Source organism: Hemicordylus capensis, chromosome 1 (assembly GCF_027244095.1).
Source record: "Hemicordylus capensis ecotype Gifberg chromosome 1, rHemCap1.1.pri, whole genome shotgun sequence".
Taxonomy (NCBI): domain Eukaryota; kingdom Metazoa; phylum Chordata; class Lepidosauria; order Squamata; family Cordylidae; genus Hemicordylus; species Hemicordylus capensis.
The window spans coordinates 336,959,910-336,973,617 of NC_069657.1; the positions used below are offsets into that span (position 1 = coordinate 336,959,910).

Consider the following 13,708-nt stretch of genomic DNA (forward strand, 5'->3'; position numbering starts at 1 on the left):
TTCCGTTGCTGTTTGTGCCCTCAAGAACCCATGTGCTAAAAATACAAAGTGTGTCATGGCCTGTGTAGGGGGATGATGCTTAACTTAGGGGGTGGGCTCGCCTTTAGGTCCAGGCTCCAAAATTACCTAAGTGCACTGATTCTGAGACTGATCCTGGTTTCAAATGAAGCCCCACCCTTCGTTCCTCATGGGATTCCTAAGGCCCTGCGAAGTAGTGCTAGCTAGGACGAAAACATTCCGCTTAAGGACCGCCTGGCTTCGGTGGCGTCTGAGGTGCCCGGCCAGAGAGAAGCAGGAAAGGCGGGGGAAGAATAGGATGTCTGTGAGCTGTGGGACACTAGCAGCTGGCAGCCAACAGAGCGGGTAGGATCATCAGAGGCTGCAGGAAGCTGCAGCGGGAACACGCACAGCCAAGCAGCAGTTTCTCTTCCCGGAACCGTGGAGGCAGCGCCGCGCCTGCTCGTTCCCCACCTCCTCGCGCAGGCATGGCGCGCTCCTTCTCTCTGGCCGACTGCGAAGTGATCGGCTTCGACTTGGACCACACGCTGTGTCGCTACAACCTGGTGGAGAGCGCCCGGGTGAGTTGTGGCGGGGCTGGAGGCGAGGAGGGCGGCGCGGCGGGCTTGCTGCAGTGGCTATGACAAAGCAATGGCTAGGAGTGCCCTTGCTTTGGCTGCAAGGGACGTCCTGGGACTAGCGGGTCGGATCTGTTCCTCGGGGCAGCCAGGACGCGAGAGCAGCGGGTGGGGGAGGAAGGAAGGAGCGGCAGCTGAGATAGTCACTGGCTAAGCGGCGCGCGATGTCACTGCCGGCTAAAAGTGGCGCTCTGACGTCTTTCTGCGGCTAAAACAAGTAGCATGCGTAAGGACGGGGCAGCGTTTTAAGGGAGCGGAAGGAGGTGGGGTGTTTCGGCCTTCTAACAGGCAGGCCTGAGCTTTGGAATGGAATGGAATGGAAACTGCTGCCTGGAATCAAGTTCTTGGGCTCAGACTAATTAGGACTCCTTGTAGGATAGGGAGGGTGTACTGTGCTATCTCCAGCGCGCACCCAGCGTTTATCCAGACCCTTATTACTGTCTGAATAGCTTGATTTCAGATGTTATAGTTACGTGTTTTCAAGATTTGTTATAGCCCACTTTTTTGCAAAAACAGTACTCTGGTACTCCACTTATATAAACAGTGCAATTAAAAAAAAGTAAGCAATAAGCCATCTCCAGAATACATACAAATAAACTGGACCACCGTTTCCTGAAAAAACTTGATGTTGAAAAATTGTGCTTTGACATACAGCACAATAACATGCAGGTTTATTAGCAGACAGTAGACTCTGACTTTTGTTTATTATCCCCATCTTAACAAGCTACACAAAAATGCAAGCAAGTACAATGTTTTCTTCCAGTGGTTCCCAACTGGTCCTCCGGATGTTGCTGAACTACAACTCCCAGCATCCTCAATTACAATTTATTGTGGCAGGGGATGCTGGGAGTTCAACAACATCTGGAGGACCCCATGTTGGGAACCACTGGCTCCTTTCTTCTGCAATTTGTTGGCCTTCCCTTAGTCTCCCATCCTCAGGTTTTTATCTACAGGTTAGTTTCTGCTTATGGACTAAACAAAATTATGCCAAGCAGCCATTCCATGATGAGATCTGATTCCATGATGAGTACCATTTGATGATGAGTACCTGAGCATTACCACACCTTCATCCTATTGTGCTAAATCCTATTACACTACAAATGTTTCTACACTTGCTCAAACCTGTGTTTCTTAAACACATATGCATCTAGTTGAATGTCTGTGGCTGTGACACCAATTCAGTTTCCCAGAGGTATTTTAATTAGAAGCTGAGGGAATTACTTAGATGCTAGAGGAACTCTTTCTCTTCTGCAACCAACTCTGTAGCAGGCAGCTACTGTATCCAACTGGTTGACTGAGCACAGACTGACTCTTTTTGACAGTATGCAAACCCACAGCATGAATAATATTGAATCAGATGTGGACAGCAGAGGATGACCCTATAGTACCCAAGAAGGACAAGCAGATGAACACCCCTCACACACTATTAAAAGATGTGCCAAGAACACAGTATGTCTTTTAGTGATGTCAGGGCAGGTACATTCTTGTTGTGGCTCTGACTTGATTGCATATAGAGGCAGTTGCTCAACAGAACCAGCCCAATATTAATGTAATTTTTAACAAGTTCTAGTAAATACGAATCTGATTGCTTTCCTTTCACTATCCCTACAACTGGACAAAATTTGGTTCAAATCAGTTAGACAGTTCACAAGTTAGCCCACTTATGCCTCAAACGTTAATGTGTTCGCCATCTTGAATTGGGGTGGATGACATCATCACAAATTATGTGTTTTGATGTGTCCCTATGCATCCCTACAACTGTACCAAATTTGGTTCAAATCAGTTCCCAGTTGCACCTCAAACATTCATGTGTCTGCCATCTTAAGCCAGGGTGGGTCACATAATTATAAACTACACCTTTCAGCTGCACCTATGTGTTCCTACACCTGTAGCAGTTTGGTTCAAATCGGTTAGGTGCTTCACAAGTGTGCCTCAAATGTCCATGTGTCCGTCATCTTGAATTGGGGTGGATGATATCATCACAAAGCATGCTGTTGAGGTGTCCCTGTATATCATTCACTACAACTGTACCACATTTGGTTCAGATTGGTTAGGCAGTCCACAAGTTAGCCCTCTTGCGCCTCAGATGTTCACTCGTCAGCCATCCTGGATCGGAGTGGATACTACACCATGGGGTTCTCCTATGTGTCACTTACTACAATTGTACTGAATTTGGTTCAAATCAGTTGTCACTCCACAAGTTAGCCCACTTGCACCTCAAACATTTACGAGTCTGCCACCTTGAATCAGGGTGGATGACATAATCACAAACTATGTATTGAGTTGTCCCTATGTGTCCCTACAACTGTACCCAGTTTGGTTCATATTGGTCTAGGTATTGAGAAGTTGTTAGGGACACACAGACACACATGTACACACACAGAGACACACAGACACACATGGAATGTCGGGTGATCTCATAAGCCTTCTGGAAAGTAGGCTGAAAATATATATCCTTTCTTTCTGCCTAAGGTCTTCAAGGTCTCCAGTGCCTTGTCTACATTACAGCACATTGAGGCTTGGAGCAGGGTAGATGATGGTTGGATTAGGTCAGTAGTTCTGAAACTTGGGTCCCCAGATGTTGTTAAACTACAATTCCCATCATCCTCAGCCACAATGCCCAAAAGCTGATGTTGCTGGGGATTTTGGAGCCGTAACCCAGCTACACACACTAGATTCTGAAATTTTCAGAACTCTGGAGTAGATGGAATCCCAGTGCCCCACCAAAGTGTGGTGCTTATGTTAAAACGCACTGTCGTTTCCATCCATGAGGCATGGAAAGGTGACATTTCTGAAAATTACACTCTGCATTCTTAAAATGTCACATTTTAGTACAGTTTTCTGACTGGCAAGTATTAAGCCAAAATTTTACTTCTTTTTTTACCATACGAAACACTCTTAAACTAGTGAGACCTTAAAGTAAAGTGTGAAGTGATAGAATCTTGATGTCTTGATATTTAATTGTATGTGGTGTTAGTTTTCTTTCTCTCTTAATTTGCAGCTTATATATGAAAGTTTTGCTCAGTACATGGTAACGCAGAAGGGTTATGATAAAGAATTGCTGAATGTGTCCCCTGACAGCTGGGATTTCTGGTAAGTGGTTCTGTTTAAAAAGAATGACTTTTGTTTACAGACCTCTTGCCAGTTGTATTATGTTGACTAAAATCATGCACATGTTTAAAGGTGACTTAGGGTGGAGAGATAGGGGCGTAACTATAATAGGGCAAGGGGAGACAATTGTCTGGGCGCCCACTGCCTTGGGGGGGCCCCTATAGCCAAGTCACATGACTGACTCCCCCAGCCACACACCCGCCCGGGCTTCCTTCAGTTGTATTCATCCTCCGAAATCGATGTGAGTGTTAAGACCTGGAGCTACCAGAACAGCATGCCTTTCTCTAGTACCATTAAATGACTTGCATCATCCACAATTCACAAAACTTTAAAAAAAATAATTTAGGATGATCTATTGTGGCGCATAGGTTATATATATATATATATATATATGTATATATGTGTATGTATATATAAATTTTACTATGCTTTTTGTTACCACTATTCAGCCTCATTTAAGATTTCTTTATTTCATGAGCTGAGCTTCAGTGAGGGGGAGCCATTTTAAAAGCTTGTCTCTGGGCCCACTCCAACCTTGCTACGACCCTGTGGAGAGAAGTACTGCCCAGTCATGCATGTTCTCTCTAATTGAGAGGTTCTCTTAATTCAGTGGACTTACATAAAGTATCCGTTCTAGTTGTCCAAAGGGACCGTTTGCTTAAAAACAAACAGTTTCCTCCTGAGCTTAACACACACACACCCTGCAAACCTGACAATTTCATTATTCATTCAGAAACCTTTATGTACTGAACAAGTACATCATTTTTATTTTGTTTTTATATTTTACAAACTACATTGTAGAGATGCTAACAGTCTTCCTAGTAGGCAGGGGCGAATTAAGCCTTTTGCTGCCTGTAGGCGACCGATGATTTTCCGTCCCCACCACTGCAGCGAGGGGTGGAAGGGTAGGGGTGGCGAAGATGAAGGAAGGTAGTGGTGGTGAAGATGAAGCCCCCCCTTTTTACTTCTAAATGCCACCACAGCAGCGAGATAGGGAGCAAGTCCTCTCTTTTACATTAAAATGCCTCTCCCTGCATGGCGAAATGGGGCGGCTGCTGTGGGACTGGGAAGGTTGTGGTGGGGGAGGAAGTTCCCCTGTTTTATCCTAAAGCAGCTTCCATTGCATGGAACAGTGAGGGGGAGCTCCTTCCAGATCCCCTCCTTCCTCTCAAATTAGTGCAAGCCTGCCCCCCAAAACGGGCTGCTTTGGGGCGTGCACTCATTTGGGGGGGGGCTGGAAGGAGCTCTCCCTCGCTGTTCCACATAGGAGAAGCTGCTTTAAGGTAAAATGGGGGAACTTCCTCCCCTGCCACAACCCTCCCAGTCTCCATTGCAGTTGCCCCATTCTGCTGCAGAGACAGCGGCATTTTAATGTAAAAGGGGGGACTTGCCTCTTGTCCCCTGCTCACCACAGCAGCCACTGCGTGACCCCCTATCCCGCCACTGCGGCAGCATTTAGAAGTAAAAAGGGGGCCTTCATCCTTGCCACTCCTATCCACCTCGCTGTGGCTGTGGGGCGGCAAGAGGCTTAATCTCTCGCCGTCGCCACCACCACCAGCAGCCGTGTCAGTTTAAAAAAAAAAATTAAAAAGAATTTTTTTTGCCCCGTTCCAAGATTTGCCGCTCCCCCAGGATTCACTGGCATAAGCAATGCCTCTGTTGCCTCTGCGGTAATCTGCCAATGCTAGTAGATATGTACATTTGATACCGCATGTTCCTATACTGGATAATGTAGCTCAGTGAAGGCCATAGCTATATGCAGGGAGGGGTTATAGCTCAGAGGCAGAGCACCTGCTTTGCATGTGAAAGGTCCCAGGTTCAGTCTCTGGTATTTCCAGTTAGGGCTGGGAAAGACCCCTCTCTGCAACCACGGCCAGCCGGTGTAGAATATACTGACCTAGATGGACCAGTGGTTTGACTCAATATAAGGTAGTTTCCTGTGTTCATGGATAGAGGCTTTGGGGCTGGAGCAACCCCACTGAAGTCTGAATAGTTTCAGAGCTGCTGAGAGGATTAACTGGCCCTCACCATTTTGAAATTGACCAGCATTATCCAGGATCTATCCTGCCTGGCTCTGCCTGGAGTGAATCCTGGCTCTGCCCTTGGCTCTCCTGCATACCTTCAACTCCTTGGTTCAATGCAACCCACTTTCAGGGACACTACAGAACGCTTTCACAGTGCTTGCCAGAACCTCTGGTTTCTCATCTGTCTGATGTTTTCACTCTCCCAACCACTGTGATTAATGGACTTTCAAGCCATCCTCTGATGAAGAACTGTTACACAAGCCTAATTTTGGATCTCTCTTGCTTGGCTCTGTAGCCTCTTAGCTCTGTAGCCTAAACTCCCGAATCTTGCCACAGACCTTATTTCTCAAGCTCTATTCACACATTGATGCTATTCCCATGATCAGCCGAAATCGGGCTAGGGGAGCCTAGCCCGATTTCAGCTGATTGTGGGAGCCTCCCGACGGTTAACCCGCCAAACAACCCCTCCCCTTAAACCTGGTTTTTTTAATTGTGAGTAGCCATGGTGCGGCTCCGCGGCATGGCTACTCATGAGTAGACCCCTGGAGAGGAGGTGAAAAGCTGTCTCCCGGCTCCAGGGGTCTCTCCAGTATGCCCTGCACACTTGCGCAGGGCATACTGGAGCTCCCGAGGGCTGCGCGGCCCCCGATCTTCCCAGCCCTGCTGGCTCCATCACGGAACCGGCAGTTGTGTGGGCGGCTGCTGTGGCCACCCAGAGCAGACTGGCTGGTCGTCTGCGAGGAGAGCGGGCTTAGCTTGCTCTCCTCACAAACCCAATAGAGGCTCTTCTTCGTGATCGTAAAAAGAGCCTCATTGTGTGCAGTCTGTTTACAGTGTACTCACATATGCACACACCTTCACACTTTATGCACATACCTTTACACACTTACCTTTACATACGCACATACAACAGTACACTTCCTGTATATACCTGGCATTTGAGGGGGCCTTTACTCTGGTTCGCTTTTAAAATGAACACATGGACATGAAGACACTTGTTTTTGTGTGAATAAGTCCATGTGTACAGGCATATTTGAAAAGGGCTTCATTGTCAACTGGACTGCATGGCTGTCCTGATGACAGGTGTATCTATTGAAATGTCAGACTGTATACAAATTCTGCTCCTTTCCCACAGCTTTATTGTTGCTTTATTGCCATAGGTGTGTTCAAAATCATAGTTAATACCATACTTTATATCACATGTGTATATCTTTGAATACAAGATTGTTCACGGTATATGTCTTTCCCCCCTTTCCCATTGCTGAATCAATATAAATTTAGCTGTAAAGGCTTGGTTTTGGATATGGAGGATGGAAACTTCCTTAAACTTGCAGAAGATGGAACTGTTCTGAGGTAATGCATTTTTTATAAAGTTGTTATGCTTTAGGTCCCTATGGTTTGTGTCTTGAGAGAGTTGTGTGACCATTTTCTGTTATCAAAACACTTTCATATTGTTCACTGCATTCTATAGTTTAAGTCCAAAATATGTCTTCAGTTAATATGGTGCAGGCATGATGTAACTTCTGGGACTATCTGGAGTAGCTCTCCAGGTGTTTGGGCTTGTTTCTCCCTCCCTTCCTTTCCAGCAAGTGCTATAAATCTGATTGGCTGGCTGAGTGAGGGCATGGCCACACCATTTTTCTTTGAGTGTCCAGTCTTGCTTTTACCTTATCTCCCTCCCCCGCCCCCAGTCTATTTTCCCTGAAAGCTGTCTCTCTTGCTCTCTTGTCCTGCAGCAAAATAATCCCAGAATTCAGGAATTTTGATGCAATAATCAAAACTTTACACTATTACAGCGAAAAGAAATAATTTACATTATTTTGACTGTAAATTTTTGTACAAGCTGCTAATTTATTACTAGTGTAACATCAGAACAATCCATTGAGATGTTTCAAAATGGGTAGGGCAGCTGTACACTTTTCCCTGGAAAAAATGATTGCGGCAGTACACCAATGTTACACCAATATTCCCAGCAGCAAAGTATTAGTGGCATTGCTGCAGTACACCAATGTTACGCCAATATTCCCAGCAGCAAATTATTAATGGCATGTCCTTAAGCACTCATGTACCTGCACTGAAGTAGCCCCAGACCCAGCCCTAAGATGCGGATGTATTGGTGTGTGTAACACCAATGTACACATGGCAGTTGTTTTTCTCAGGCTTGTGGACCCATGCAAAGATGGTAGAATCCGTTGGAAACATGTGCATTCCTGCAACAACATTTCTTGGTTTGACAGTCACCTGCTTTTATTTATTTATTTATTTATTGACTTTTTATACCGCCCTTTCTAATTTGGCTCAGTGCCAAGTTTAGAAAACTAGTAACAAAGGTGGGGAAATATATTTTGAACATATCTGCCGCTTTCTTTTAGAGTATCTCTGCCTCTTTTAAAGTCTTTTGTCAAAGCTCTAAAAATATGAAGAATTTTTGACAGTATTTACAAAGTGGAACAAATCTGCCTATTTAATCTAGGTCTTAGGGAATTCAAAATTTTAAAAAAAGATTTGACAAGTGTAAACTATAGAAATTGTAAGATTACATTTGAGTGACAAAATTATGTTCTTGAAAACTTTTGTTTGAAGGAATATATAAATATTAGTGGTTGTTAAATGTTAATGGATGCAGTTCAGAATTGGGATGCAACAGATCCTGTTCCAGTCTTCTAGAAGATAATTAAGAGAAAGTTCATAACCCGGATTAAAATCTATGAATGTAATTACAGTACCGGCATATAAATATTTTGAACAGGGCCAGTCATGGTACGAAGCATATGACTTCTGAAGAAATCTTGGCGACATATGGAAGGAGACAGTGGAGACACTTTAAGACAATGAGTGGAATGGTTTCCCGTTCAGGTATCTATTATATATTTTGAAGAATTGGTTGGTTGGTTGGTTGGTTGGTTGGTTGGTTGGTTGGTTGGTGTGAAATAAAGTCGTACTTTCCAGTGACCAAATTTTTGCTTACACAATCCTGCAACTTAAATTAAGTGAATGCACTACCCTTTACATTGGCATATGCTCGGTGAAAGTTTTTTAAAAAACAACATTAATTTATTTTTTTGTGGTATTTTGTGGGGGTGGTGGTTGGAATATTAATATCATACTTCCTGATTATCCACAAGGTCTAAATTTTGGGTGAACAATCCTGATACTTAAATGAGCTGAATGTGCTGCTTTTTATACCTGACTATGCTCAGGGAAAGTTTGGCTTTTGGGGGGGGGTATTTTAAAGAGGACATTCTGAATATAATCATCATATTTTAACTGTTATTGTTCTCAACAGATTTTTAACACTCAATTATCAGATCAATAATTCCAAAATGACATCATGCTCAAAAGAAGCAAAAGGTCTTTCTCAGATTCAAATTTACTATGATTCAAATTTATCATATGCTAGTTGGCCCAGGCACAGAGCATCTGTGCCCCTAGTTTGGGTCAGCCGCCTCTGGCCGGCCGGCCGGCCGGCTACCTCTTCTTCCAGTTGGCCAGTGCGGCTCTGCCGGCTGGCCGCTTCTTCCTCCCCCTGGCCCTTTTTCTCCCACTCGCCCGCCTCCTTGTCCAGTCGGCCAGTGCACCTCCGCCGGCAGGCCGCCTCCGCTGGCTGGCCGCCTCTGCTGGCCGGCCTCCTCCTCTGCCAACCTGCGTGACTCCACCTGCCGCCTGCACCCTTCAGCTGCCAGCATCCGCCGGCGCAACTCCACTGGCCGCCATTGTTATTTATAATTTTCTCTCCTGCTAACAAACTCTCATGAGGTTTATGCCATTTTCTGTCCTGCTCACGAACTCTCGTAAGATTTCTGCCACGCATTTTTCCGGCACGTCTACAGGAATTAAATATATAGATGGTAATTGTTCAATAAAATGAATAAAGTTTGAAGTTGAAATCCTACAAATTTCATACTGTTCTTTACTTAAGTATGTAGCACACCTCTCTGGGCTCCTTGGAGGAAGAGTGGGATATAAATGTAAATAAATTAATTAAATAAATAATAAAACTTCTGTTACATATATTTGATTTGTTGAACTTCCCTATAAGTGTAATCTACGCAAAATGACTTTGCCCAGTCAACAACAGGCCTCACCTAATAGTTTTATATATTTCATATAAAGATTCTTGGACTGCATTGACTGATTCACCTTTTAAATTGGTATCAAAACTGTTAGGATATTTCTTGATGTACTAGAGCATTGGAATTAGGGATGTGCTCAAACTGTGGTTCGAGCACCGGTTCGAGCCCTGGTTGGGAGCGGGGAATGGGAGTTTTAAGAAAGAAGAGATCAGGTCCTTTCCTGCTCTCTGCCGCCCCATGCAGCTTCCTGCTGGGGTGGTGCTCAGCCCAAGTACCCCTGCGCGGTGCCAGCACGCACATGGCTGATGTTGCTGACCACATAAATGGTGCAGTGCATGCTTGGACACCATGTGCATGCTGGCGCTGTGCAGGAAGTTGCATGGTGCGGTGGAGAGCAGGTAAGGACCTGCTTTCCTTTTTCTTAAAGCTCCTGTTCCTGCGGTTCAAGCACATCCTTGTCATACAAGGGACTCGATTGCAAGAAAAATTTGAAGACTATCATCTTTTACATTTCTTCCCACACATGCAGGATTCAAAATGTACACCCTCAAATAGTTAAAGTACTTTCAGACTACTCACATCACCCAAGACACTCTGGTTACTAAAACAAGTTTGAAAGGAAGACATCTGCATCTCTCCCTAAAAATGGAAGATGAGAGGTGTAGCTCCAGATGGTTAAGTTGTACTTACGAACCACCTAGAAAACTGAAATTTGGTTTATATCTTAAGACGTACCAAGACAGTCCACATGATCAAAAACTGGGTAGGAGAAGCATCCTACCCAGCTTCAGTAGCTGTGCACACTTCCAATTTTCAGTTGTGTGTGAGCAAACAACTAAGTAGGAGAAGTGGGGAGTGATCATGTGTGGGACAGGTGCCATTCTATCCAGCTCTCATACCCAGCATTTTAACAAGGTAGGAGGAAAAGCTATCCTACCCAGCCCCTCTCTCACACATGATCACTTCTCTACCTCCTACATTCAGTAGTTGTTTGCTCACACATGATCAAAAATTGGGAGTCTGCACAGCTTCTGAAGCTGGGTAGGACAAGCATATTTGATTATGTGAATTGGCTTATTGATTAGTAGGAACGACTCAAAAATATAGCTAGCTGATATCTGTGCTTTGGATGTAGGCAATTTTGTGTGAGATTGGCATTGCTGTAGCCAAGTGACCAGAATAAATGGCCTGATTGTGCCTTTAACAGCAACTGGATATGCAGAAAAGTGTGTTTTTTAATTGTTGCATCATTGTTCTACCATTCCTCAAAGGAGGCATGCTATGTAAGCCTTATTCCTCCCCCTGTTTTATCCTCACATAGGAATATAGAAAGCTGCCATATACCAAGTCAGACCCATTGGTCCATCTAGCTCAGTATTCTCGACATTGACTTGCAGCTGCTCTCCAAGGCTTCAGACAGGAGTCTTTCCCAGCCCTGAGTAGAGATACCAGGGACTGAACCTAGGACTTTCTACATGCAAGGCAGGTGCTGTAACACTGAGCTATGAACCTATCATAAAGAGGGATATTAACCCCTGCTGAGCAAAGAGGCATCTTTTAAAGTGATGATTTGCTTGTATCTAGCAGGAGGAGAGCAACTGACCCTGTCCAACCCTAGCACAGCATCCCTCCAGTGGCTGTTGCTGGTGTCTACCCTATGTTTCTTTTTAGATTGTGAGCCCTTTGGGGACAGGAAACCATCTTATTTATCTATTTTTCTGTGTAAACTGCTTTGGAAACATCTTCTGTTGAAAAGCTATATAAAGTTGTAGTAGTAATTGTAGAGAGGATGGCTAGCCCAAGGTCATCCAGTGTGTTCATGGCTGAGCAAGGATTTGAACCTGGATCTCCTGGTCCTAAGCACTCCAACCACTATATTACACTATTTTAAAACATCACCTAGAATACTGCATCTAATTTAAGAAGGTCGTTGGTAAGCTGGAACAAGTTCAGAGTAGGGTAACAAAAATGGTGAAGGGTCTGGAAATATGTTTAGCCTGGAGAAGAGAAGACGAAGGTGAGATATGGTAGCCATTTTCAAATATCTGAAGGGTTGTCACATGGAACCAGCCAGTGTGGTGTAGTGGTTAGAGTGCTGGACTAGGACCAGGGAGACCCGGGTTCAAATCCCCATTCAGCCATGAGACTTGCTGGGTGATTCTGGGCCAGTCACTTCTCTCTCAGCCTAACCTACTTCACAGGGTTGTTGTGAGGAGAACTCAGATATGTAGTACACTGCTCTGGGCTTCTTGGAGGAAGAGCGGGATATAAAAAATAAATAACTTTTATATTTATAAATAAAATAAATAAATGGAAAAATTTATTTCCATTTGTATAATGGAAAAAATAAATATTGTTTTTATAAAATTTAAAAATTAAATAAATAATAAAATGTTAAAAATAAATAAATGGAAGGAGAGAACTTGTTTACTTTTGCTCCTGAAGGCATTACTAGAACCAATGGATTGAAATTACAAGGAAGTAGATTCAGTCTAGACATTAGGAATTTCCTTACTACAAGAGCTGTTTGACAGTGGAACAGTTTACCTTGCACAGTGGTGGGCTTGCCTCACTGAGAGTTCAAGCAGCGCCTTGACAGCCATCTGTCCGGCATGCAATAGCAGATTCCTGCACAGAGCAGGGGGTTGGACTAGAAAACTGTTGTAAATGGTTCAAAAACCATTTACAACAAGACCTCCGAGTTCCCTTGCAGTTTTAAAATTCTGTAAGCCCATTCATACAACTGGGCAGGTGAGTGGTTCCCACCACCCCGATGATCAAAGAAATGCTTCTGGGAGCGTGACACATGCTCCCAGATGATCTGCACTGCTCCAAGCACCACGGACCTTCTGAGGCTGGGACGATGTGTCCTGGACTCCGGATATCCCACAATGCACCATGCTACAAGCACGATGCATTGGGGGATACCCCTGTGAGATGAGCACTCTAGGCACCCATCTCTGTTTGAACTTGGGCTGCAAGCAGCCTGAGCACACACACACGATCCTGATGCTGAGATTAAGGGCATGCTCACGTCCTTAACTTTTGCTAAATGTCAGGCTTAAAAGTGGAGTTAGGTGGGCAGGCAGTGATGGATCCATGTGAATCCCAACGCTGCACACAAGCAGTCTAACCCAGGCTGGGCTGCCCTAGCCTGGGTTAGGCTCGTCATGAGAGTAGAGTGGAGTTACTAGATAAACTATGATTCTCCAGATAAGCAGATAAAAACCTTTATAGCGTGGTGGTAACTAATTAACTAACTGCTTATATTTGCAGATTAAGCTGCTGTTAAAGGCACTAGAGTGAAAGTTGATACAGTGGTCCCTCGACTTACGAAGATAATCCGATCCGAATGCACGTTCGTAGGTCGGAATTTTCGTAAGTCGAAAAGCGCATCCACGGAGGTCCGGAACACTCGTAAGTCGAGGAAACTGCATCTAAAAATTCGTAGGTCGAGGAAGCCGCATCTAAACCGGCAACGACTTCCGGTATTTTTTGTCGTTCGTATGTCGAAATCTTCGGATGTCGAGTGCTTCGTAAGTCGAGGGACCACTGTATTTGAAAAGCTGGGAAGAAAAAAAGTTACCAAAATAAATATTTTGACTTGCAGTTTGTCTTCTGTATCCACATAGATGTCATAAGAAGTTCTTTCATTTATGCTTTTTACAGTATGTTGAAGTTTTCTAATAATATATTTAGTATTTCCAGTTCTTTTTTTCCCTTCTTCGCAGCTAAATATTATGTTTATGACAATTACTTTGACCTGCCAGGAGCACTTCTTTGTGCAAGAATTGTGGATGGTTTCAATCAAGTAAGTATTATATAGTTTTAAACCCAATGAAAAAAAATTTATTAACAACTTAGA

General features: G+C 44.2%; 1 protein-coding gene across 1 annotated transcript in view; it reads left to right on the plus strand.

Moving 5' to 3' along the window:
• The first annotated feature begins 255 nt into the window (after window positions 1-255).
• Window positions 256-13,708, plus strand: part of NT5DC1 (5'-nucleotidase domain containing 1) — a 142,019-nt gene continuing 128,566 nt past the window's right edge. The window contains exons 1-5 of the mRNA XM_053263456.1: window positions 256-578; window positions 3,637-3,728; window positions 7,052-7,123; window positions 8,520-8,626; window positions 13,575-13,654. Coding sequence (XP_053119431.1) covers window positions 486-578; window positions 3,637-3,728; window positions 7,052-7,123; window positions 8,520-8,626; window positions 13,575-13,654 — 444 coding nt within the window. The 5' untranslated portion in view covers window positions 256-485. The remainder of the gene's footprint in view (window positions 579-3,636; window positions 3,729-7,051; window positions 7,124-8,519; window positions 8,627-13,574; window positions 13,655-13,708) is intronic.